Raw genomic sequence first — 27,618 nt, 5'->3', positions numbered from 1 at the left:
ACTGGTGCTAAGCTACAGCTACAGAATAACTAGATTCAACAGCTTCATTGCTTTAGATCCAGCCTATCCTCTGGAATGTATCCTTCAGCTACTAGATCCCTCTCCTGGAACTCAGACAGTTGGGGGTCTCAAAAGTAAGGAACCCAATGTGGTGACTTGTCTGAGGTTCTAAATGCAGCTGTAAGAGACCCTCAGTCATAGAGAAAACTAAAACCTGACTGAGACAAAGGTGAGTTGGTGACACTTAGCCTTGCAAACCTCAGGGGGAGGGCCAGTGAGTTCCCTGGCTCATGTGGCTAACCCTTCTTTCTTTCTGTCTGATTCTAATCCTCAGCGAGGTATCTTAAACTCTCCCTTATTTAGGTACATTTTCCAACTTAAACATTTGGATTCTTTTTCAACATTTGTTTTTACATAGCCCACAGAGGGTTTCATCATCAATGTAAACTGAGCACTAGGACTGGCAGGTGGTTGGATGGGGCCCTAAGAAGTGTCACAAATGGCCACCAGTGTCTTAAAGGATTTCTCCTTCTTACTCTCTCCAATGAAGGTCATCAAGGACTGATGAGAGCAAAAACAATTTTGGCTAGGAAAGCAGAGTTATACATGATATAACAATTAGAAGAGGTCAACTACGATTTTATTCCAAAAACAAATTTATTATATACCTACTCCATGTTATGCACAGTGCTAAATATGCCACAACATTTAGGGAGACATGGTCCTTGCCCTTACAGAGTTTCCAGGAAGCTAATGAGTTTACTCAAAACGACTCAGGTCACAATTTAAAAAACAAATTAAAAAAAAACAAAACACAAAAACTTGGGCCTGAGATTCAGTTTAGCCTTCAGCTCCAGCGGCAAAGGAGATTCTTGGACACAGTTAGCCAAGATATGAATCTGGTGAGGTCATAAACACTCAGCTCATAATGGGCACCCAGAAGGCTAAACTGTCCTTGTTTTGCAAATAAACACTGGCCAGACTCTGTAGCTCCGGGATCACTTTCTGATTGTGTCCCAGTAAAACTGCCTTAAAGACAAATAAAAATCTCAAGCAAATAAGCCATTTTCAGGACTACTCAAGGATGCTCATGAATAGTAGGGCTCAAAACCTGACAACTTGCTTTCTTTTTAAACTTTATGGAGAATCCAGTATATAGTCTCTCCCATCCTTAAGAAGGGTGACCCTTTATTTTCCCCAAATTAAAGATCTATTATCTTATTAGACCTTTCATTTAAAATATATACCAGTTTCCTTCGGGTAAATGTAAGCCTCACTTTGCAAGCCTGCGTACAGAAGAGGTTTCAGAATCACCTGGGGAGGTTTTCTCTTAGGAGCAGAGATTTCAATGCATTCCCTGACAGTGTCTGATTCCATAAACCTGGGGGGTGGGGGCCAAGAATCTATTCCCACAATCAGCCAAATTTAGAAAACCAGTATTCAACAAGCAGATACTTGGGTTAACAGTTATTCAACTTAGGTTTGTATGAACACTCAAATGTACATACTTTTAAAAACATCTGAAAGCATAAAATGAAAATTGCCCTAAACAAAAAAATAAACAGTGAATGGCCCACCCATTGGAGAAGTTAATGGGATTTATTTACATTCAAGAAAATCTTTCCCATCATAAACACAACACAACCAATACCCTCCACCCATAATTCTCATTCTACCACCCATCATTCTATCTCCCTTCACTGACATATTTATTTTAAAAATAGACTATGGTTAGGAGGGAGAATAGTGGATATCCTTGGGGCACCTGGCTGGCTCAGTTGGAAGGCCATGTGACTCTTGATCTTGGGGTTGTGAATTCGAGCCTACACTGGGTGTAAAGATTACATAAATAAATAAATATTAAAAAAAGAGGAGGAGAGTCCAAGATGGCAGAGGAGTAGGAGACCTTAATTTCATCTGGTCCCAGGAATTCAGATAGATAGCTATAAAACCATTCGGAACACTTGCAAACTTAACCCAAGATCAAAGAAAAGATTAGCAGCAACTCTCTGAACAGAAAAGCGACCACTTTCTGGAAGGTAGGATATGCGGAGAAGTGAATCGGAGGCGATATTCGGGAGGATAGAGGGCGGGGGAGGGGGACTCCGCTGGCCACTTCTGGCAAGTGATAGAGCAGCGGAGCACAAAATTGGAACTTTTAGAACTCGGCTCCGCTGAGGGACGTCGCTCCAGTGGCTAAGCAGGGGGTGGAACCCTCGCGGGACAGTGGGGTCTCAGGACCCTCGGGGTCACAGAAAGACCGGGGGTGCCTGAGTGCGGCAGAGCTCCCAGGTATCGGAGAGGGGAAGCCAGCTGCAGAGACGGAGCCGAGGAGTGGGCTCACAGCCCAGGGTTGCCATAAACCGTGATCCAAGGCACAGTTGGGCCACTGCTCTTCCAGCAGGGACCCAACAAGCAGCAGATCCAGGGAGACTCCCCTTCCTCCCCTGGGAGGAGTGGCGCGGGAGAGCTCACTGCAGGAATCTGCTGGGTTTGGAGACTCCACACGGGGTCGGATGCCAGAGATAGAATCGCGTGGTCACAGGCCAGGTGAGCACGGAGTCCGGCCTGAGACCGGGAAGACAGGAGTGATTGCTCTTCTCTAGGGGCGCATTGAGGAGTGGGGCCCCAAGTTCTCGGTTCCTCTGGGGCAGAGATCGGGAGGCCGCCATTTTCACTCTCGTCCTCCAAAGCTGTAGGGAACCCTGGCAAGGAACAAAAGCTCCCAAGACCAAACCTGAGCAGATTACTTAGCTGGGACCGGCAAGGGTGGGGCAATTCCACCTCCAGCAAAGACATCTGGGAACCACGGCAACAGGCCCCTCCCCCAGAAGATCAGCAAGAACAGCCAGCCAAGACCAAGTTTACTGATCAATGAGAACAGCAGATCTCCAGTGCTAAGGGAATAGAGCACATAGAATTCATGGCTTTTTTCCCATGATTCTTTAGTCTTTCAACTTTTTAAAAATTTTATTTACTTTTTAAAAAATTTTTCTTCTTTCCTTTTTCAACCAACTTCTTACCAATTCCTTTTTTAAAATCTTTTTTTATTTTCATTTTTACAGTCATATTCTTTCCCTTCCTTGTATTTTACCTTATTTTTGTATATATATATATATGTTTTCCTTTCTTTGAAATTTTGGGAAGCAGTTTCTTTTAACAGACCAAAATACCCCCAAAATCTCATCTATGGCTCTGTTCTATTCAGCTGCCGGATCATATTCTCTTTGTTTTCCCCCAGGTTTCGGGTCTCTTCTGATTTGTTTAGTGTATATTTCTCTGGGGTCGTTGTTGCCCTTTTAGTATTCTGTTTTCTCATTCATCTATTCTTCTATGGACAGAATGACAAGACAGAAAAACTCACCTCAAAAAAGAGAACAAGAGGCAGTACTGACTGCCAGGGACCTAATCAATATGGACATTAGTAAGATGTCGGAACTAGAGTTCAGAATAATGGTCATAAAGATACTAGCTGGGCTTGAACAAAGCATAGAAGACACTAGAGAATCCCTTTCTGAAGAAATAAAAGTAAAAAAAACAACCAAGTCGAAATCAAAAAGGCTATTAATGAAATGCAATAAAAAAATGGAGGCTCTTGGGATGCCTGGGTGGTTCAGGTGGTTAAGCATCTGCCTTTGGCTCAGGCCATGATCCCAGGGTCCTGGGATCAAGTCCTGCATCGGGCTCCTTGCTCAGCAGGGAGACTGCTTCTCCCTCTGCCTGCCGCTCCCCACTCCTTGTGCTCTCTCTCTTTGGCAAATAAATAAATAAAATCTTAAAAAAAAAAATGGAGGCTCTAACTGCTAGGATAAATGAGGCAGAAGAGAGAATTAGTGATATAGAAGACCAAATGATGGAGAGTAAAGAAGCTGAGAAAAAGAGATATAAACAACTACTGGATTACGAGGGGAGAATTCGAGACGTAAGTAATACCATAAAGCAAAACAATGTTAGAATAATTGGGATCCCACAAGAGAGAGAGGGGCAGAAGGTATACTGGAGCAAATTAGAGCAGAGAACTTCCCTCATTTGGGGAAGGAAACAGGCATCAAAATCCAAGAGGCAAAGAGAACCCCCCTCAAAAATCAATAAAAATAGGTCAATACCCCAACATCTAATAGTCAGACTTACAAATCTCAGAGACAAAGAGAAAATCCTGAAAACAGCTCAGGACAAGAGGTCTGTAACCTACAAGGGTAGAAACATTAGACTGACAGCACACCTATCCACAGAGACCTGGAAGGCCAGAAAGGACTGGCATGATATATTCAGGGAACTAAATGAGAAAAATATGCAGCCAAGACTACTTTATCTAGCTAGGCTGTTACTGAAAATAGAAGGAGTGATAAAAAGCTTCCAGGACAAACAGATACTAAAAGAATTTGTGATCACCAAACCAGCCCTATAAGAAATATTGAAAGTGGTCCTCTAAGCAAAGAGAGAGCCTAAAAGTAACTTGGACCAGAAAGGAACAGAGACAATATACAATAACAGTCACCTTACAGGCAATACAATGGCACTAAATTCATATATTTCAATAGTTATCCTGAATGTAAATGGGCTAATGTCCCAATCAAAAGACAAAGGGTAACAGATTGGATAAAAAACAAGACCCATCGATATGCTGTCTGCAAGAGACTCATTTTAGACCCAATGACACCTCCAGATTGAAAGTGAGGGGGTGGAAAACCATTTACCATGCTAATGGACATCAAAAGAAAGCTGGGGTGGCAATCCTTTATCACACAAATTAGATTTTAAACCAAAGACTGTAATAAGAGATGAGGAAGGACACTATATCATAATTAAAGGGTCTATACAACAAGAAGATCTAACAACTGTAAATATTTATGCCCCTAACATGGGAGCAGCCAATTATATAAGCCAATTAATAACAAAATCAAAGAAACACATTGACAATAATATAATTATAGTAGGGGACTTTAACAACCCCCTCACTGCAATGGACAGATCATCTAAGCAAAAGATCAACAAGGAAATATGGCCTTTGAATGACATACTAGACCAGATGGACTTCGCAGATACATTTAGAACATTCCATCCCAAAGCAAAAGAATATATATTCTTCTCTAGTGCACATGGAACATTCTCCAGAACAGATCACATCTTGGGTCACAAATCAGGTCTCAACTGGTACCAAAAGATTGGGATTATTCCCTGCCTATTTGAGAACCACAATGCTTTGAAACTTGAACTCAATCACAAGAGGAAAGTTGGAAAGAACTCAATTACATGGAGGCTAAAGAGCATCCTACTAAAGAATGAATGGGTCAACCAGGAAATTAAAGAAGAATTAAAAAAAATTCATGGAAACAAATGAAAATGAAAACACAACTGTTCAAAATCTTTGGGATGCAGCAAAGGCGGTTCTAAGAGGGAAGTATAAAGTACTACAAGCCTTTCTCAAGAAATAAGAAAGGTCTCAAATGCACAGCCTAACCCTACACCTAAAGGAGCTGGCGAAAGAACAGCAAATAAAGCCTAAACCCAGCAGGAGAAGAGAAATAATGAAGATTAGAGCAGAAATCAATGATAAATAGAAATCAAAAGAACAGCAGAACAGATCAATGAAAGAAACTAGGAGCTGGTTCTTCAAAAGAATTAATAAAATTGATAAACCCCTGACCAGACTTATCAAAAAGAAAAGAGAAAGGACCCAAATAAATAAAATCATGAATGAAAGAGGAGAGATCACAACCAACACCAACGAAATACAATTATAAGAACATACTATGAGGGGCGCCTGGGTGGCTCAGTTGTTAAGCTTCTGCCTTCGGCTCAGGTCATGATCCCAGCTTCCTGGGATCAAGCCCCGCATTGGGCTCCCTGCTTGGCGGGAGGCCTGCTTCTCCCTCTTCCACTCTGCCTGCTTGTGTTCCCTCTCTCACTGTCCCTCTCTCTGTCAAATAAATAAATAAAATCTTTAAAAAAAAAAAAGAACATACTATGAGCAACTATATGCCAAAAAATTAGACAATCTGGAAGAAACGGATGCATTCCTAGAGACGTATAAACTACCAAAACTGAACGAGGAAGAAAGAGAAAACCTGAACAGATTATATGTTAAAAAAAAAAGAAGACAGTAGGAAGGGAAAAATGAAGGGGGGAAATCGGAGGGGGAGACGAACCATGAGAGACTATGGACTCTGAGAAACAAACTGAGGGTTTTAGAGGGGAGGGGGGTAGGGGGATGGGTTAGCCCAGTGATGGGTATTAAGGAGGATATGTACTACATGGAGCACTGGGTGTTATACGCAAACAGTGAATCATGGAACACTACATCAGAAACTAATGATGTAATGTATGGTGACTACCATTACATAATAAAATAAAATTAATAAAAAAAAAAGAAAACCTGAACAGACCCATAACCAGCAAGGAAATTGAAACAGTAATCAAAAATCTCCCCAACAAGAGCCCAGGGCCAGATGGCTCCCCACGGGAATTCTACCAAACATTGAAAGAAGAAGTAATACCTATTCTTCTGAAGCTGTTCCAAAAAATAGAAGTTGAAGGAAAACTTCCAAACTCTTTTTATTAGGCCAGCCTTACCTTGATCCCAGAACCAGATAAAGACCCCACCAAAAAGGACAATTACAGACCAATATCCCTGATGAACATGGATACAAAAATTCTCACCAAAATACTAGCCAATAGGATCCAACAGTACATTAAAAGGATTATTCACCACGACCAAGTGGGATTTATCCCTGGGCTGCAAGTTGGTTCAACATCTGCAAATCAATCAATGCGATACACTACATTAATAAAAGAAAGGACAAGAACCATATGATTCTTTCAGTAGTTGCAGAAAAAGCTTTTGACAAAGTACAGCATCGTTTCTTGATTAAAACTCTTCACAGTGTAGGACAGAGGGAACATATCTCAATATCATAAAAGCCATCTATGAAAAACCCACAGCGAATATCATTCTCAATGGGGAAAAACCAAGAGCTTTTCCCCTAAGGTCAGGAACATGGCAGGGATGTCCACTATCACCACTGCTCTTCAACATAGTACTAGAAGTCCTAGCCTCAGCAATCAGACAAAAAGAAATAAAAGGTATCAGAATCAGCAAAGAAGTCAAACTCTTAGGGATGCCTGGGTGGCTCAATTGGTTAAGCATCTGCCTTCAGCTCGGGTCATGATCCGGGGGTCCTGGGATCGAGCCCCACATCAGATCCCTGCTCAGCGGGGAGTCTGCTTCTCCCTCTCCCTCTACTGCTGCCCCTGCTTGTGCTCTCCCTCTCAATCTGACAAATAAATTTTTTAAAAAAGGTGTTTTTTTTTAAAAGAAGTCAAACTCTTACTCTTTGCAGATGATATGATACTTTATGTGGAAAACCCAAAAGACTATACCCCAAAATTGCTAGAACTCATACAGGAATTCAGTAAAGTGGCAGGATATAAAATCAATGCACAGATCAGTGGCATTTCTATACACCAACAACGAGACAGAATTAAGAGAAATTAAGGAGTCGATCCCATTTACAATTGCACCCCAAACCACAAGATACCTAGGAATAAATCTAACCAAAGAGCCAAAGGATCTGTACTCAGAAAACTATAGAATACTCATGAAAGAAACTGCGGAAGACACAAAGAAATGGAAAAATGTTCCATGCCCATGGACTGGAAGAACAAATATTGTGAAAATGTCCATGCTACCTAGAGCAATCTACACATTTAATGCAATCCCTATCAAAATACCATCCACTTTTTTCAAAGAAATGGAACAAATAATCCTAAAATTTGTATGGAACCAGAAAAGACCCCGAATAGCCAGAGGAATGTTGAAAAAGAAAACCAAAGCTGGCGGCATCACAATTCCGGACTTCAAGCTCTATTACAAAGCTGTAATCATCAAGACAGTATGGTACTGTCACAAAAAAACAGACACACAGATCAATGGAACAGAATAGAGAACTCAGAAATGGACCCTCAACTCTATGGTCAACTAATCTTGGACAAAGCACGAAAGAATGTCCAATGAAAAGAGACAGTCTCTTCAACAAATGGTGGGGGGAAAATTGGACAGCCACGTGCAGAAGAATGAAACTGGACCACTTTCTTACACCATACACAAAAATAAACTCAAAATGGACGAAAGACCTAACTGTGAGACAGGAATCCATCAAAATCCTTGAGGAGAACACAGGCAGCCACCTCTTCGACCTTAGCTGCAGCAACTTCTTGCTCGACACATTTCCAAAGGCAAGGGAAACAAAGGCAAAAATGAACTATTGGGTCTTCATCAAGATAAAAAGCTTTTGCACAGCAAAGGAAACAGTCAACAAAACCAAAAGACAACTGAAAGAATAGAAGATATCTGCAAATGACATATCAGAAAAAGGGCTTATCCAAAATCTATAACAAACTTATCAAACTCAACACCCAAAGAACAATCTAATCAAGAAATGGGCAGAAGACATGAACAAACATTTCTGCAAAGACATCCAAATGGCCAACAGACACATGAAAAAGTGTTCGACATCACTTGGCATCAGGGAAATACAAATCAAAACCACAATGAGATACCACCTAACACTAGTCAGAATGGCTAAAATTAACAAGTCAGGAAACGACAGATTTTGGCAAGGTTGTGGAGAAAGGGGAACCCTCCTACACTGCTTGTGGGAATGCACGCTGGTGCAGACACCTGGAAAACAGTATGGAGGCTCCTCAAAAAATTGAAAATAGAGCTACCCTACGACCCACCTATTGCACTCTTGGGTACTTACCCCAAAGATACAAATGTAGTGATCTGAAGGGGTACGTGCACTGCAATGTTTAGAGCAGCAATGTCCACAATAGCCAAACTATGGAAATAGCCCAGATCTCCATAGACAGATGAATGGATAAAGATGTGGTATATATATACAATGGAATATTACACAGCCATCAAAAAAGGGAAATCTTGCCATTTGCAACAACATGGATAGAACTAGAGGGTATTATGCTAAGCGAAATGAGTCAATCAGAGAAAGGCAAGTATCATATGATCACACTGATATGTGGAATTTGAGAAACAAGGCAGAGGATCATAGGGGAAGAGAGGAAAAAATGAAATAAGACAAAACCAGAGAGGGAGACAAACCATAAGCGACTCTTAATCTCAGGAAACAAACTGAGGGTTGCTGGAGGGGAGGGAGGTGGGGGTATGGGGTGGCTGGGTGATGGACACTGGGGAGGGTATGTGTTGTGGTGAACGCTGTGTGTTGTCTAAGACTGATGAATCACAGACCTGTACCCCTGAAACAAATAATACATTATATGTTACTAAAAAAATGATAAAGGGGATTAAGAAGTACAAACTTGCAGTTATAAAATAAGTCATGGAAATGAAAAATACAGCATAGCCAATAGTGCCTATAATACTGTATAATGTATGGTGACAGATGGTGACTACACTTATTATAGGGAGCAATAAGTAATATATAGAATTGGTGAATCAATATGTTGTACACCTGAAACTAATAAAACATTGTACGTCAACTATACTTCAATAATAATAATAAAACAATTTCAGGCCAAAAAAAAAAAGAATAGTGGATACCCTTCGCAAGTTGGGGAGTGACCAGAACCATGAGGGGTTCCAGAGTACTAGATATGCTAGTATGGTCAGTTAGTAAATATTCACTTGTGATCTGTGTACTTTTCTATATGTGAGATTTCAACACAAAGTTAGAAAAATAGACTCTTGGGGCACCTGGGTAGCTCAGTTGGCTAAGCATCTGCCTTCGGCTCAGGTCATGATCCCAAGGTCCTGGGATTGAGCCCCACATGGAGCTACTTGCTCAGCGGGGAGCCTGTTTCTCCCTCTCTGCTGCTCCCACTGCTTGTGCTCTCTTGCTCTCTAATAAATAAATTAATTAATTAAAAAATAGACTCTTACTTGCTTTCTCTACTTCATTCCCTCCTCCCTTCACTACTCAACTTACCTAAAATCATTTTTTTTTTAAAGATTTTATTTATTTATTTGACAGAGACACAGCGAGAGAGGGAACACAAGCAGGGGGAGTGGGAGAGGGAGAAGCAGGCTTCCCGCGGAGCAGGGAGCCCGATGCAGGGCTCGATCCCAGGACCCTGGGATCATGACCCGAGCCGAAGGCAGACGCTTAACGACTGAGCCACCCAGGCGCCCCTAAAATCATTCTTCCCAAAGCCACCAATGGCATCCCAGTTACTAAACTCAAATGGTCATCTGGCATCCTGGCTGCCCCCCAAAACTGGTGACCCCTCCACCATCTTCATACTCTCTCTTGCTTCAGTTGCTAAGATTCTACTCCAGCTCCATTGTACATGCTTTGTAGGGCACCCTTTCCCTCTCCTTTCGGGCCTTATCTTCCTCTGCCCATTTCTTGCAAGTTGGTGAGTCGGAGTAGTCCTTAACCCTCTTCCCTTCTCACTCTGGAGCAATTTCATTTGAAATCTAACTCTTTGACTTCCACCCTATGCTACTGATGCCCAAATCAGTATTCCCAACCCCAGCCTCTCCCTAAGCCTCAGGCTTGCACGTGGAACTCCCCATGGACTTCTTCACTAAGCATTTCAATTGCTACCTCATAATGAGTTTCCTTTCTCCAAAACCCTGTTTTTCTCTGTCTCCCTACCTCACTTAATGGCCCTACAAGCCACACAAAGGACAACATCAAAGCAACTCTTTAATGAAAATAGACTTCAAAGACAGTCAGATGTGGCTGCTGCCTCCACCATCTAAACAAGTGGACAAATAATTACACCTCTCGTGATGAGTGCACTAACCGACAAAGGACCGGAGTAACACAGAGAAAAGAATAACACACCACAACTGGAAATTCTGGGAAACAACTGCAGGGAGAAGGCAGAATCAATAATCAAAAGTTTATGCATTTCTTTCTTTTGGCAGCCACCCAACAGACTGATGTTAAGACTTAGTGTCACTAGGACCCCCAGCCTCTGTAAAGATCAGTAACAAAAGAAACCAAAGGTTTGGAACATGAGGGTGATTTCTGAAACACCACAATCTTTTCAGCTATACCCATGAGTAGGGTACGGTGTCTGAACATAGCAAATACAGAGCCATAAACCATGGCTGCTGCTTTAATAATATGGAAACTTTCTCAATCAAGAAGCTCCCTTTTAATATCAAGGTCAGATGGGTTTTGATGATAACATGCTCAAAATTATTTGGTATCAAAAACTGCATAAATAAACGTAATGCCTTAATTATTGCATTTTAGCTATTATATAACTTAGCAGTCATATAATCTGTACATTAAAATGTGCAGCTGTTTCCAAAGTTATTACACAAGACCATTTTTGTATCTATCACTATGGAAAATAAATGCATGTGGGGACATTTTTACAGTAAATGTCATTTAAAATTAGATATTCTCCTATTTATAGGAAATGAGGCATAATTGCATATTTTTCCTCCAAATGTTACACTGGTTCTTTGATCTTCAGTCAACCTTTTCTGCAATAATTTCCATCTGAAAGCATTTTTCATTAAAAACAAAATGTTTTTAATCTGATTCTTTTTGGTTGTTTAAGAGATAAAAATCTGAAATGGAATTTTTAAAGAAAAAAGGTCTGGAGCACCTGGGTGGCTCATTCGGTTAAGTGTCTGCCTTTGGCTCAGGTCATGATCCCAGGGTCCTGGGATTGAGCCCCACGTCAGGCTCCTTGCTCAGCAAGGAACCTGTTTCTCTTCCTCCCTGTGCCCCTCCTCCCACCCTGCTCATGTTCTCTCTCTCAAATAAAATCTTTAAAAAAAATTAAAAAGGTCTATGAAAACTGACAATACTTTTGAGGATATTCTTGTTCCAAAAAAATAAAAAACCCATAAAATGAAAAAATAAAATATGTGAAAGAATTTAGGGGAAAACAATGAACAATTTTGCCCAAACCAGGCTACACTGCTGTCCTTAGTAATGTGTTGTACACTGAATTAAAAATAAAGAGAAGCTAAATGAGTCCATATTCGTGAAATATCCAAAAAATAATTATGTCTTCCTGCCATAATGAGCATTCAGTACCATATCTACATTTTATACAGCAATCCTTTCTCATCTGGAGAGCCACACAACAACCGGTAATCGAGGCTTTCTTTCTCTGAGAAGGGAGTTAGAGGGATACAATGGGAACCTGAAAATTATCTTCACTGTACTGTTTTGACTTTTTAAAAGAACAGTTATTCAGTATTACTTATATACTATTGTTATTTTATTTTAGATTTTATTTATTTATTTGAGAGAGAGAGAGAGAATGAGAGAGAGAGAGAGAGAGAGAGAGAGAGAGAGCAAGCATGGGGGGTGCGGTCAGAAGAAGAAGCAGATTCCCTGCTGAGCAGGCAGCCTGATGTGGGACTCGATCCCAGGACTCCAGGATCATGACCTGAACTGAAGGCAGTCGCTTAACCAACTGAGCCACCCAGGCGCCCCCACTTATATACTATTTTTTAAAAATAGGTAGATTCTTACCTCATATGCCTTAGGATGGCCACTATCAAAAAACCAGAAAATAGCAAGTGTTAGCAAGGATACAGAGACAGTGGATCCCTTGTGCACTGCTGGTGGGATTGTGAAATGGTGCAACACCTAGGGAAAACACTGTGGAAGTTCCTCAAAAAATTAAACATAGAATTACCATTGGATCCAGCAATTCCATGTCTGGGTATAGATCCCCAAAAAACTGAAAACAGGGTCTTGAGGATACACTCAGGTTCACAGCAGCATTATTCACAATAGCCAATAGGTGAAAGCAACCCTACTCTCAAGGACATTATGCTAAACAAAATAAACCAGTCACAAAAGACAAGTACTGTATGAGTTCATTTACATGAGGCATCTAAAGTAGTCAAATTCATAAAAAGAGAGAGTGAAATGGTGGTTACCAGGGCCTGGAGGAGGAAGAAATGGGGAAAAGTTTAATGGATAGAGAGTGTCAGTTTCCCAAGATAAAAAAGTTCTGGAGGTTATCCTGCATCAATATGAATATATTTAGCACTGCTGAACTGTACACTTAAAAATGGCTAAGATGGTAAATTTTTTGTTATATGTGGGGTTGTTTTTTTTTTTTTACCGCAATACAAAAAATGAAACTAAAAAAATGGTTAAGATGGTTAAAAAAAAAAAAAAATGAATGCAGCCAGAGAGGAAAATAAACAGTACGCCTCCTCAAAAAAAGTTTTTTCTCTTCAAAGCAGTAACCTTGATAGATCAAATACGGAGTCAGAATTTATTGCAACTATTTATATAACAAATTAATAAGGGGAATTTACTTTTAATATGTGATCATATAGCTTCCATTTCTAAATGCTTTCAGATCAAATTTTAAGCCTATAAGAAAAGCAGTCTCAGTACATTTGAAATATAAGTGAGAAAAGCAGATTAGAAAATGGCATTGTTTAAAAGGTAGGGCGTTGTTGTAAGTTTTCTGAAAATGTGAAACTGAGGGTATGTGTAAGTATGCCCACAAACAAGTCTAAAAAAATATTAACCGTAGTTGCCTATGAAGGTGGAGGAATTAAGGGTGATTCTTTAGTATCTTCTGTATTTCCTGAAGTTTTTACAACATACATTGAGTCATTTTGTAATATGCAAAGAATGAAAGTGGCTGGCTCCTGAGTATATTCTAAAGAATCTGCCAAAGTATGAAGATCACTCCAAATGAAGAGGGGTAAAAATATTTTGATCTGTGAAGATATTTTTTGAATAAATCTGATCAGTGACACGATGTCTTGGAAGAAATGTATTGACAAGATAATTAAATCTATCCTCTCAAAACGACCATTTGGATGTATAAATTTGGGAACACTTACACTTTCACAACAACGGAAACCACAATCATTTTAGTCTGTTTCATAGTAAATGGATTACAAAGTCAGTATTTTAAGAGTTCAGACCTTAACCTACAAATAGAAAAATGGTCTTCCAACTACAACAAATACAGAACTATTTTTTAAGAGTTTATTTATGAGAGAGAGAGAGAGAGAGAGAGAGCACAAGCAGGGGGAGGGACAGAGGGAGGGGCAAGAGGGCAAGAAAGAAGGCGACTACCCGCTGAGCAGGGAGCCCGATGCAAGGCAGGATCCCAGGATCCCAGGATCCTGCCCTGAGTGGAAGGCAGAAGCTTAACCGAATGAGCCACCCAGGTGCCCCAGTACAGAACTACTTTGTGAGAAACTCAATTCTGTAATTCTGCAGTAGAGTAACTGATATCTCCCAGTTCTTTCTCATCCACCATAAACAAACTGTGATCTAAAGAGATAAGGGGGGGAAATGAGGCTGTCTTCAAGATTAACACTATCTCTGGCCTACATAAAACCAACTTCTATTTTATCTTTGGAGGGCAGAATTCACCACAAAATCAGGTCAGCAAAGCAACTACGTTTCATCTGCAACTGTTTCATATTCTACTCTTTAAAAATAGTTATTGGTTTTTGTTAAATTCACACAAAAAAGTAATAAACTTGTCTGATATACGGGAAGGAAATCTCAAGGCTGACAAGTGAGATTACTGTTCCTTCAGGCACGTTTTGAGTCAGCTGGCTGGGCTGTACTGACGTCACAGACTTAGAACACACATGACGCATAATCTACCTTGTTTCAAATTTATCTTGAACTTCCTCATTCAGGCAGAAATTTACCACTGCTTACCTAAACCCTTATGTATATATTTCTCTCTCTCTCTCTCTCTTTCAGAATGGCACCCCAATATCCATTCAATCTTTTCTGAGTTAAGGGAATACAAGGAGGAAAAAAATCAGAGGGGAACAATTTACTTCAAGAATTGTCTTTCAAACGTTTTCATTTTTTCAAGTAACTAAAAAATCTACATTTTCTAAGAGGAAGAGCTATTTTGTCAAAGCAAAGTCTATCGAAACCCAGGTTTCATTTCCTAATAAACCACTGTGTTACGAAGAACACTGAACTCACTGATGACAACTGCCTTCAACCTCATCTCATTTATTCACAGCTTTTTCTTAAGAAAAAAAAATGGTAACAATTTTTTAGAATAAAAAGTGGCTGTGTAAGGCTCAATTCAGTTGATAATAATCCGGATTCATAATGAAAATCTCTGCAAAAATACAGAAAACAAGAAAAGTCAATATTTGGACTATAAACAGCAACTTCTAACAGTGCTCCCAAATAATTTGACTCCACAAACAGGCTCAGGGTCAATATTTGCCAAGTGAGGTAAGCAATTAACAGAGGATTCAGGAAACTTGTTGGGAGTCCTCGTATCACTTGGTGCTTACTTCTCACTTGCCAGTTTAACCCATGTCATAACACAACACATGAATCAGCACCTCTAATGGGAGAGGAGATTCATTTCAGCAAGCATAAAGAAAAACATTCTATTTCACAAGGAATGACGTCTGTGGGATGGGGGAGAAAAGAAAAAGAAACCTTTACTATTTTCATATATCCTATTTAAAAAGACCAGTCAAACCTCAAGCTCTATTACAAAGCTATAATCATCAAGACAGTATGGTACTGGCACAGAAACAGACACATAGATCAATGGAACAGACCAGAGAACCCAGAAATGGACCCTCAACTCTATGGTCAACTCATCTTCAACAAAGCAGGAAAGAATATCCAATGGAAAAAAGACAATCTCTTCAACAAATGGTGCTGGGAAAATTGGACAGTCACATGCAGAAGAATGAAACTGGACCACTTTCTTACACCATACACAAAAATAAACTCAAAATGGATGAAAGACCTAAATGTGAGATAGGAATCCACCAAAATCCTAGAGGGGAACACAGGCAGCAACCTCTTCGACCTAGGGTGCAGCAACTTCTTTGTAGACACGTCTCTGGAGGCAAGGGAAACAAAAACAAAAATGAACTACTGGGACTTCATCAAGATAAAAAGCTTCTGCACAGCAAAGGAAACAGTCGAAAAACCAAAAAACAACTGACAGAATGGGAGAAGATATTTGTAAATGCCTTATCAGATAAAGAGCTAGTATCTAAAATCTATAAAGAACTTATCAAATTCAACACCCAAAAAATCCAGTCCAGAAACGGGCAGAAGACATGAACAGACATTTCTCCAAAGAAGACATACAAATGGCCAACAGACACGTGAAAAAATGCTCGACATCACTCAGCATCAGGGAAATACAAATCAAAACCACAATGAGATACCACCTCACACCTGTTAGAATGGCTAAAGTGAACAACTCAGGACACAACAGATGTTGGCAAAAATGTGGAGAAAGGGGAACCCTCTTACACTGTTGGTGGGAATGCAAGCTGGTGCAGCCACTCTGGAAAACAGTATGGATGTTCCTCAAAAAGTTAAAAATAGAACTACCCTATGAGCCAGCAATTGCACTACTAGGTATTTATTCAAAGAATACAAACATAGTGATTCAAAGGGGCACATGCACCCCAATGTTTATAGCAGCAATGTCCCCAATAGCCAAACTATGGAAAGAGCCCAGATGTCCATTGACAGATGAATAAAGATGATATGGTGTATATATATACAATGGAATATTACTCAGCCATCAGAAAGAATGAAATTTTGCCATTTGCAATGACGTGGATGGAACTACAGTGTATTATCCTAAGCAAAATAAGTCAGTCAGAGAAAGACAAATACCCTATGATTTCACTCATGTGTGGAATTTAAGAAACAAAACAGAGGAACAAAGGGGAAGGGAAGAAAAAATAAAATAAGATGAAAACAAAGAGGGAGGCAAACCATAAGAGACTCTTAACTCTAGGGAACAAACTGAGGGTTGCTGGAGGGAAGGTGGGTGGGTGGATGGGGTAACTGGGTGATGGGCATTAAGGAGGGCATTTGATGGAATGAGCACTGGGTGTTATATGCAACTGATGAATCCCTAAATTCTACCCCTAAAACTAATAATACAGTATATGTTAACTAAATTGAGTTTAAATTAAAAATTTTTAAATTAAAAAAATAAAAAGATTGGTCAAATGAATGAATAGATATTTCTGAAAAAAGAAACCACTGGATATCCCTCCCAACCAGAGCTACTAACACACGCTTCTGAATCTCTCTCTAGCCACCACGAAGGGCTCCTCATCCTTGCCCAACCAAAGACATCCTTAAGTTGGAGCCAGTGTGGGCTTTGAATAAGACACACGGAGGTGCTTCAAAGAGTCAGAAAAGAAGTAGGAAGACAAAGGGTGACGGTATTTAAAATGCTTTTAAAACAATATTCATTCAAAATACAACTGTACTATCTATAATGCTATTATCATAAAAATACAGCTTAATATTCAAAGTTATAGGCTCTCAGCATACTGAAAACTCTCCAACCCTTGCTCTAAATTCTTGCTTCTACCACGTTTAGTATATAATGAACAGTTTTAAAACCCACTACATTAAGAAATTGGCACTGTTCAACTCTTCTAAAAGAACTGGCATGAGGCCATGCAGAAATTAGGAAAAACTCAAAATGAAAAACAAGTAACTTCCAAATTCTAAGATTTATCTTCAGACTGAGATTTTTTTCCCTTGAAATTATCTACATGAACTTTCATGTTGTATGCACTAACGATAAAATTCCACTTAATCACTACTGGGGAAAATCAACTCTTTCAACTTGCATTTCAAAAATCTTTTGGCACTTTCCTGTCATAAATAAGTCAACTGTCGAGTTTTGGAAACAGATAGCTTCTTTGCTATAGAGATGTCTTATGCATCTAATTACTTGCAGTAATTTTAAATGTACCATACAAACAAATATCAAAGTTCATTTCTTAGCCTCCAGAAACTTCCAGTCTAGCCTAGAAAAGACAGAAGTGTGGAGCACATACATATAGATCCTCTAATCATAAAAGTCTACAAATACGCGTAGGCCTCACAGGGTAATAAATTCATTGATCATAAATATCTAGTCGATTATCTGCTGTTTTCCATTAGTCTCTGCTCCCCATTCTTTTAAGGTACAATTCATCTGCATCTTCCTTCTCCTCTTTCAGTGTTAGCTGCATATAAGAGGCCATTAGCATTTTAGATGGAAGAGTGTTACAGTGTCCTGAGCAGAATTCAGTCCTATATGAGAAGTGAATTTATCCAAGTTTCATCTATTTGTGACAGTCATAAGTCCAGGGTGCTACCTGAAACTCTAGATCACTTCATGAGACAGATGTGATGCAGAAGGGATAGAAAACAGCTTACATTCATACAGTGCTTAATAGTTTACAGTTCTTTCCACATGTTATTGTATTTGAACCTCCCAACGACCCTGTGCCAAATGGAGGGGCATATTACTGGCCCCGCAGTACCTTGATATGGGGACTCTGAGAAATTAAGAAACCTCATTAAAGTTGCTCAGCCAAAAACCAAAAACTCTATCAACTGAACCTGATCCTGTGCTTTCTGACATCATCCAGTGGGGCTGGGCAGTTTTTCTTCTTTGTGATCTACCACCCAACATCTTTGAAAGGTAAGAAAGGAAAAAAATCCAATTAATCCTGCACACAAAGAGTATGCAAGGTAGTAATGCCTTGTAGCCAAGGACACGGTCACCTCAGGCTCCTGTAAGTGGGGAGCTCTGAGTGCAGGTTTTATCTCTGTCTTTCAGGAAGGAACTGCCAGAGTTTTCAGGAGGCCAAGTTCTCTCCCTCAAGATGTCTGATGATTCCCCATCTCCAACCCACATCTTGCATGAAAACGCCATACTCTTGGGTTACATGTTAACCGATCACCACACGATGATGTCCACAGACACTTCAAGGGGGCCAATCTGTTCAAAATCAAATGATGACCTCCCTTCCCCCAAACCCACCTCAGCCTTCTTCCACTTTCCCATCTCACTGAATACTTCTAACAGCTCCTCGATTTTCCAAGCTAAAAGCCTGGGCAGCATCCTTAAATTCCCCTTTTCTCTCCTCTGCCACAGCCAGTCAACAACCAAACTTTGAAATTAAAAAATACTTTTGGAAAGCCCCAAGACCATGCACCACCATAACACTACATAGCAGCCTCCTCCACGAAGCCCACTAAAAGTAACAGCTCACGTTTATCAAGCCCTTACTTGATACCAAGCACTGTGTGAGGCTTTGGGTCTGAGTTAATTTAAGCCACAAAAAATTTGAGGTTGGTGCTAGTCTTATCCTCGTTTCACAGATGAGGACACAGCTACAGAGAATTTGAGTATCTTGCCCACAGGAACACGGTGAAGCCTAAGGTCTCAACACAGCGCCGAACTCTTCTGTGTCCTTGCATCTGCTTTTCTGCTCTGCTTAGAAGGCTTCCAATTGTGTCCGCCCAGCTTCAGAGGTCAGCACAAGCAATGTTTTCCTCTACAAAGGCTCCTGATGCCCCCTGCTGGAGCTCACTCCTCTAAGTCAGTAGTTCTCCAGGGTGGCTACACACTCTACAAACTAGATGACTACATCCCAATCCTAAAGATTCTGACGGCATTGGCCTGCACGCAGCCTGGGCAGCAGGACTTGCTCCCTAGGTGATTCTATGGTGTAGCCAAAGTTGAGACCCAATGGTCTATACTTCCTGCAACTTTTACATCAGAGCACTTACCACACTGCATTGGAATGGGCCATTTCTGCGCCACTAACCTGAAGTTTTAGTCACCTGGGGGGCAGGGTGGTTCAAAACCAGAGGTTCCTGGACCTCACATAAAAAGGAAATCAGATCCATGGGCAGGGCCCTGGAAAATGTCTCTCGAATAATTCTGGCATGCGGCCAAATCTGGGGACTCTGTCCTGGGTAAGAACTAAGACTTTTTATTTGTACCAGTGAGGGTGTAGCACGGTGCTCAGTCATAGCTGGACTATGATAAACATTTGTGTAATGAATGAAATCTAGTAACATGAATCTGGAGACTGGGTATATATTTTCAACTCCAGCAGCAGCACCTAGAAAAACTTGCTTCCTGGAATAGTGTGCAAATACAGACTGGGCAGCTTTTCCGAATGTGTTTTTTAATCCACCAGTGCCCCCTACTGACCTGAAGATGGATAAATCAAAACAATGGTTCCAGTTTAAATATTTTAATTGTATATGCACATAACTAGTCACACACACAGTACTATTTCCACCAACACCTATACTATCAATTCCTTTCCGCTCCAGTCCTGGTTGACCCAAGCTGACCCAACTCTTAAACCCAGATGAATCCCACCAGTTGCTGGTCCCCACTTCCAGGAGGCAGCCATGATGAACCTCCCGAAGCAGTTCTCAGAAGAGTCTTCAACGCCCCTCACTGACCTTTTTTTCCTTTGTTCAGTGCCTCTTGCAAATCCCACCACACTCATAAAATCAATCTACCTTTAAAAACAGAAGAAACCATTCATCTACCCATCTGCTTCAGTTCTTGCTATTCAAAGTATGATGGGGGACCAGCAGCATCTGTATCATCCAGAAGCTCACTGAAAAAAAAAAAAGGACACCAAGAGGCCCCACCCCAGACCTACTGGAGCAGAGCTGCATGTACATTAAAGTTTGAGAAGCATCGGTTCTTAACTTTCTCAACCTAACACCGCCATTCTATGACAAATATTCTAAGTAACTGTTTTGCTATCTTGAAATAAAATTGATCACCCATCTACACATGTAAGACCAAAAAAAAGAGAGACCAGTATACTGATTTGATGGTAACATGTTAGAGAACAAAAGTGAAAGATTTATAAGAATTGTATTTCAGTATATAAATGTTAAAAACAACTAAATTAAAGACATGCAGAACAATCCAAGTTTCCAAAATGTATCCCAAATGGCTGGTACTGTCTGGCTGAGAACCACTGGTCTACCATCACTGCCAACCTTTTCTTTCCAGCTCACAGAAGGAAGGCAACATCTTTCCTCCTTTTTGACGCTGAGGCATTCTCTCCTCTAAAAGCCCCCTCCTACATTCTTCCCTAAGGCCATAAACACTGCCAAATCTTGAATACTGGAACAACCACAAAAACAACTCCACAATCTTGACCCAACATGTCCCTCTAGTTACCATATTCTCTCTCCTTCCCTTGAAGGAGAAAGTCAAATTTATCAACCCCACTATTGTGTCCACTTACTCATGTCTCAATCACCAACCCATATTAATACAGCTTTCATTTCATCAGTAAACCCACATGTATAAAAGTCATGAAAGCTTTCCAAATTGCCCAAATTAACAAACACTTCTCTAAATTCATCTAACTTATCTCTCTGTAATGGACATTGCTGGTCGCACACCCAAACTCCATTCCCCACTGGGTTAAATTCATTTCTTTCCCACATGTTTAAGGTAAACTGACCCCATCCCTAGCTGATCCTGTTTAGTCCAAGCCAATCAGAGCATGGCATTCCCCTGGCACTGGCTATCAGGTCAGGGGCGGACATGTGACCTAAGTTGGTCCAATCAGATTGAAGGAAAAGTGTAATCCAAGCGTGGAAGTTTTGTCCTCTCCCCTGCTCTAGTGAATGAGAAAGCATGTGTTACTATTGCCAGTCATGCTACAACCATAAGGGGAACCAATCTTACCATGGAAAGCCAAGAAATGAGCCCAGGTCCTTGATAACATTGTTGACCCACTGGAGTCCACCCTTCCTCTAGACTTTGTGAGAGAATTCTCCTTAAATATTTAAGTAACTGGGTTTGCCCAGCTGAAAGCATCCTAACATAGCCTGTCCTCCTTGAAACTTTTTTCCCTTGATTTTCTAAACATCACCCTTTTGTACACCTACTTATCAGAAGTTGCTTCTCGAACATCTCTGGCCTCCCCTCTTCCTCTGCTTATTTCTTACATTTTGGTGTCTGCCACGGTTTGTTGTGATCTTTTCTACTCAAACTATATGTTTGAATAATTTAAGCTGAGCTATACTAGCACTCCCCACAAAGGAGTACCACTACTGATGCTCCCCAGCTCATCCACCTGAGGAATTCCTACTTGTCTTTCAAAATTAATGTAAATGTCTCCTCTGTGAAGCCTCCCCTTAAGTTCCCAGGGGTTCTTTGTCCTTTTTTTTGTGCCACAGACCCTGTGGACCCCTTCTCAAAATAATGCTTCCAACTGCATAAAATGCCAACTATACTTCAATAGTTATAAAAACATTTTTAAAACTCAAAATGTGAGGGCGCCTGGGTGGCTCAGTTGGTTAAGCGACTGCCTTCGGCTCAGGTCATGATCCTGGAGTCCTGGGATCAAGTCCCACACCGGGCTCCCTGCTTGGCGGGGAGTCTGCTTCTCCCTCTGACCCTCTTCCCTCTCGTGCTCTCTGGCTCTCATTCTCTCTCTCTCAAATAAATAAATAAAATCTTAAAAAAAAAAACTCAAAATGTGATACAGTAATATATACTCATTACCTCATTAAATAAAAGGACCTAACAGTGAGTCTTTTAACTACTGTAATTTTGAAGTAGTGATGATCATAAATGACACTTTGCGATCTGCAAAAATTGTGATATGAAAATATCTGTGACGTCTATTGGTCCTGTGACTTCTATTGATGACAGGTACTGCTAATACTATTGTGATTTATTGCTGTATTAGCTTATTAAATTAATTGCTCCCAATGAACCTCCTCATATCCATGCTCTTGTGTAGTGCACCCATATTGACTCTGGCTTGGCCACGTGACTTGTTTTTGACATCAGCAAATGTGATGCAAGCAGGTTAAGTGTTTGCACAATCAGACTTGCCCTCTTGGAACCCAGTGACCATGTGAGGAAGCCCAAGGAAAGCAAAATGAGGGGCACCAAGCCCCCATACATGACAGTAAGACCACCTTAAAGTCTAGGCACCAGCTGAATTCAGCCACTTGGGGATGCCAGAACTGCCCAGGCAACCCACTGATGATGAGAAATAATAAATTATTGTAGTTTTAAGGCACTAGTTTTCACTGGCTTGTTACCCAACAATAACTAACTGGAACAGTTACCTACACTCATAACTGAAGGAAATGTTAACATTTCGGTTGCAGATTGGTGAAAATAAAGATTTTTTTTTCCATCAGGGTTTAGGGACTCCCCTGAATTCTATCTATAGACCCACTGACGCGCTGAAGACCACAGGGCAAGAACCCCCAGTGTAGAGGGGAACCCCTGAGGCAGAGGAGATCCTGCTCTCCTTTCTACTACCACAGTGCATTGTTGATACCCATATAAACTGATCACAGCATATCCTTTGTGGTACAACCCTAAAACTGAGCTGAGCTCCTAGCACATAATAGGTGTTCAACACAAATTTATCGAATGAATGCAAGTTGCTTATGATCTGTGGTGGTAAGTAAACCAGCCTGAAAACAAAATAAAAGTAAATACTTAGATGGCCCTTCTATATGCCAAGAGCTCTTCCAAGTGCTTTACACTCACTTATTCTTTATAACAACCCTATGAAGTATATGCTATTCCCCCAAATTCACCGATAGGAAAACAGGCACAAAATGTTAAGTGATGTGCCCAAGGTCACCCAGCTAGAAAGCAGCAATGCCAGGACTGTAAGGCTGAATCCATGTTCTGATTTTATAGCCTGTCCTGACATGCCCAAAGCACACTGCAGAACCACAATAAAACTTTTAAACAAGTAGTACAATTTTGAGATTTCATTAGCACTATTTTATGGGTGCTATGCTTCTTGAAGACTCAATTTTGTAGACTAATTTCTTGTAGCTTGTGATTTCTCATGATAGAAAACATTATTTACTTTTTTAAAAAAAGTAGAATAATGGGCGCCTGGGTGGCTCAGTTGGTTAAGCGACTGCCTTCGGCTCAGGTCATGATCCCGGAGTCCTGGGATCGAGTCCCACATCAGGCTACCGGCTCAGCGGGGAGCCTGCTTCTCCCTCTGACCCTCTCCCCTCTCATGCTGTTTCTCTCTCTCTCTCAAATAAATAAATAAAATCTTTAAAAAAAAAGTAGAATAATGGTTTCAGGTTAAAATGCAGATTTTCGAAACAAAGCCTTGACTCTGAAAAGCGATTTCTTTCAAAGGACAAAAGTTCGTCAAATGTAAAGAAGGGGATCGACTTGTCTATACTAAATAATGTTCACCTGGGAGGGGAACTAAGTTCCAGCTTCCCACCCTTCCAGCCATTCCCACACCAGCTTCCCCAAATTCTACAGCAGCTTCTCCAAAGGTGACCCTCCCCGGTTCACACACCAGGTTCTGAAACCTGACCCTGCCAGGCAACCAAAGCCGAACCCTGCAGTGCCCTAGGCTGGCCTCTCCTTACCCAAGAACCCAATAGGGAACCATCGGGAGGTGGGAGGGGTGAATACTTTGGTGGGTACTTTAACTTTTCAAAGTGTTTTATTCACGAGAGCAAGACCCACAGGGCCCACCCACCCACCCTGGGATCTCACGCCTCCGCCCGGCAACCCCTCCCTCCTAGCGCATCAGTGAATGAACCGCGGAGTCCGGACGCACCGGCCCGGAGGCGGGAAAAGCCTCGGGGCGAACCGGGCCTAGCCCCCGGGAAAGCCCACGAGACCGCGAGCAGGGCTCCGCGAGGCCGGGAGAGGGCGGTGACAGCTGTGACCCGGCTCCACGCTCTCACCTTGAACATGCTGCTGGCAGAGGTGGCTCCGGCGGGGGTCACCCCGGCTTTGGCCCCGCCCACTACAGAGAGGTGGCTACGGCGGCCGGGTAGGGCCCTGATTCCTCTGACCGCAAGCGGGCCGCGGTGCAGATGACTGCCGACCAGCCAATTCGATCCCGCGAAGGACTTGTTCGGAAGCCTGGTCTCGGAGCGGCGTCGCTGAGCGGTAACGCGTCGCTCCTCAGTCAGGGAGCGAACGCAAGCCCCGCCTCCCGGAGGCTCCGCTCCTGCGCCGACCGTTGCTAGGCGGCAGGAAAGCGCCAGCTCAGTGTGGGCGGCCCGCGGGGGCGAGAGGAGGGAGGCGCCGGGTTCCTCGCCGCGCAGGGAATCGGCCTTCGCTATCGCGATTGGGCGCCCAGCGGCGTGGGCTGGGAATCCTGTGCGCCGAGGCCGCCGGGCGGGGGCGCTCGGCTGGTCTCAGGCGTCTTTGAAAGTCTCACAGCCGGAAGCTACCGACCCCTGGGGCCTGGAATTATCTCACAAAAGGTTTTCAGATTTTTTTTTTCCGTGGGCTGGAAGTTCCTGAGGTTTTTAAATTTAATCTAATTTGCCATATCCTTTAGTCTCGAAAGGCCCTGACCCTCTCTGGGAATCAAATGTCCCTTAATGCTACTGGAAAAGGTAATAATGAGAGTAATGATCTAATTAGCAGGAGTACACTAATTAACAAAACACTAACACAGTGTTTACTATGTGCTCAGCTCTGATCTGAACTCCTTACACATATTCATCTAATCTTTCCAACAACCCAGGTAGGTGAGTACGATTATTCTTCCCAATCTAGTAGATGAGGAAACCGAGGCACGGAGAAGTAATTTGTACGAGGCCTCATGGAAAAAGTGGGAACCCGGAATCCAAACTGAGGTAGTCTGCCTTTAAAGCCTGTGATCTCGCCTAAATAATTGTTATACTGTCTCATAATGGGGGTATGCGTCATATTTCAATCTATATTACACGTCCTCACCCCCATAGAAAGTGTAAATTCATCCAGGCGGGCGTCCAAAAGATTTTGGGGGTTTGTGTGAGGCCGCGTCGCGCCCTCCAAAGACCACTAGGAACACATCTGTAGTTGAACAAGTTGGGTTTATTATGCCTCACTGCTGCAAGGAAAACACACAACTTGGCACAGCAGGGCATCTCAGTGAGAGGGTGCTAGAAAAATTTATTATAAGATTTGGGCTAGGGCGCCTGGGGTGGCACAGTGAGTTAAGCATCAGGCTCTTAATCTCAGCTCAGGTCTTGATCTCAGGGTCGTGAGTTCAAGACCCCGTTTGTCTCCACGCTGGGCATGCAGCCTACTTAAAAAAAAAAAAAAGGTTTGGGCTTTGGTTAGGTAATTTGGGGGTGAATTCAAAGAAGCCAGGCTTTGCTCTGGGTTGGGTGTTGTTAGGAAGCGAGGATAGTACCAAATCCCAGCTGTGAGTGCCAGGCCAACTTCCACATGTTAAGGGCTGCTTTTCTGTTTCTCAAGAGAATTGTATATTCCAAGCCATCCCTATCCCTATCCTCAAGGACAAATATTGAGAAGACTCTGAAGGCTCCGCATTTGTAATGGAATGGCACATGTATATAAAAGTGTGAAGTATAGTGATAAATTAGGGCAGATGTATTTATCTGAAAGAGAGAGAGCAGGGGGAGAGGCAGAATGAGAGAATTTTCAAGCCAACTCCCCGTTGATCCCACGACCCATGAGATCATGACCTGAGCTGAAAGCAAGAGTTGGATGCTCAACCTGACTGAGCCACCCAGGCACCCCAAGGCAGGAGTTCTTAATTCAAGGGGTATATGAACTTAGATGGGGAAAAAAATTACAACTTTATTTTCACTGATCTCTAACTGAACTTTAACATTTCTGTCACTTATAGTGTAGGCAACAAAGCACAGTAGTATCAGCAGTACCTGGGACTTAGTCACCAGTAGAAAGCACAGATACTTTCATACAGTGTTACAGTCATGGCAGACTTCTTGACATACCATTTCTGCTCATTACCACCTCACAAATACAGTAGTTATTAGAGCGCCCGTCTTATTTAACGCCTGAAGAGGACAGATTCCTATAATTTTGTTTTTGAAAATATTTTGACAGTGATTTCAATATAGAGTCCTTTGTGATCCTATGTGTTTTTTGTTATGCATTTATAAAATGTAGTTCTTAGGAATCTGTCCATAGGGGTCCATGGCACCAGAAGAAAATGAAGAGCCCTTGGTTTAGTAGAAGAGACTAAGCAGTGACTAAGAATTTGGGAACTGCATCCAAATCGGAGTAATGCATCAAAGGATAGAAAACCAAAGGTGGAATCAGTACATTTAGTACACACCCTCTCACTTTACCATGGAGAGAACTGAGGTACCAAGAGGTTAAGGAACTTGCACAAAGTCTCACTGCTATTCCATGATAAAACCAGGACAGAAAGCTCTTAAACAAGCATGTAAAATTCTCCACTCTCGCTAGACATGGAGGATTCCATAGTTAGCAAGATGCCTCTGGCCCTCAATGAGCTTGGTGGAGTGACAGCCAGGAAAAATCATACATGAGAAGTACTGTGAAAGAAAAACATGTACGGTTTTATGGGACCTTGGAGACAGGGTGAACAATTGTTGAAAAAGAGAGGGTGGAAAACTTCAGAGAAGAGGCATCAAATAGCTGGGGTCTTGAAAGATGAATAGATGTTTGCTGGCCCTAGGGAAGTCACTCCAGGAAGAGGAAATGGCATGATCAAGGGTACAGAGTTGAAAAACTTTGGCTGATTTTGGTGAGAAGTTCTTGTTCTCACAGAGTCTAGAGAGGAATGCTGGTGAAAGTTGGTGTTTTGATATTTGAAAGAGTGGACCGTAGATTGAGAAAACTCTAAGGAGTCTGGACTTCAGTGTGGAGGAAATGAAGTGTCCCTTAAAGATTTTAAGCTGGGGAGTCAGAAAGCTGGATTATTGCTCTACAGAATTAACTCGAGCTGTGGTGTGGAGGAGGACCAAGAGGACACAGAGACTGAAGACTGGTGGACCAGTTAGAAGGCTATGGATAGATCCACTTGTCTTTTCCATGTCCCTCAGAATATTTGTAGTACATAAAGCATGTAAA

The 27,618-nt window shown here is 41.7% G+C and overlaps 1 protein-coding gene across 1 annotated transcript in view; it reads right to left on the bottom strand.

Annotated features, from left to right (window-relative positions):
- Positions 1 to 24,736, bottom strand: part of APOO (apolipoprotein O) — a 60,544-nt gene extending 35,808 nt beyond the window's left edge. The window contains exon 1 of the mRNA XM_028122542.2: positions 24,498 to 24,736. Coding sequence (XP_027978343.1) covers positions 24,498 to 24,506 — 9 coding nt within the window. The 5' untranslated portion in view covers positions 24,507 to 24,736. The remainder of the gene's footprint in view (positions 1 to 24,497) is intronic.
- Positions 24,737 to 27,618: the final 2,882 nt, after the last annotated feature.

Source organism: Eumetopias jubatus, unplaced genomic scaffold (assembly GCF_037043125.1).
Source record: "Eumetopias jubatus isolate StellerSeaLion01/CBP00866 unplaced genomic scaffold, mEumJub1_p1.0 scaffold_11, whole genome shotgun sequence".
Classification (NCBI taxonomy): Eukaryota; Metazoa; Chordata; class Mammalia; order Carnivora; family Otariidae; genus Eumetopias; species Eumetopias jubatus.
The sequence above is the reverse complement of the archived record's forward strand: the minus strand, read 5'-3'. Positions and strand labels throughout refer to the sequence as shown.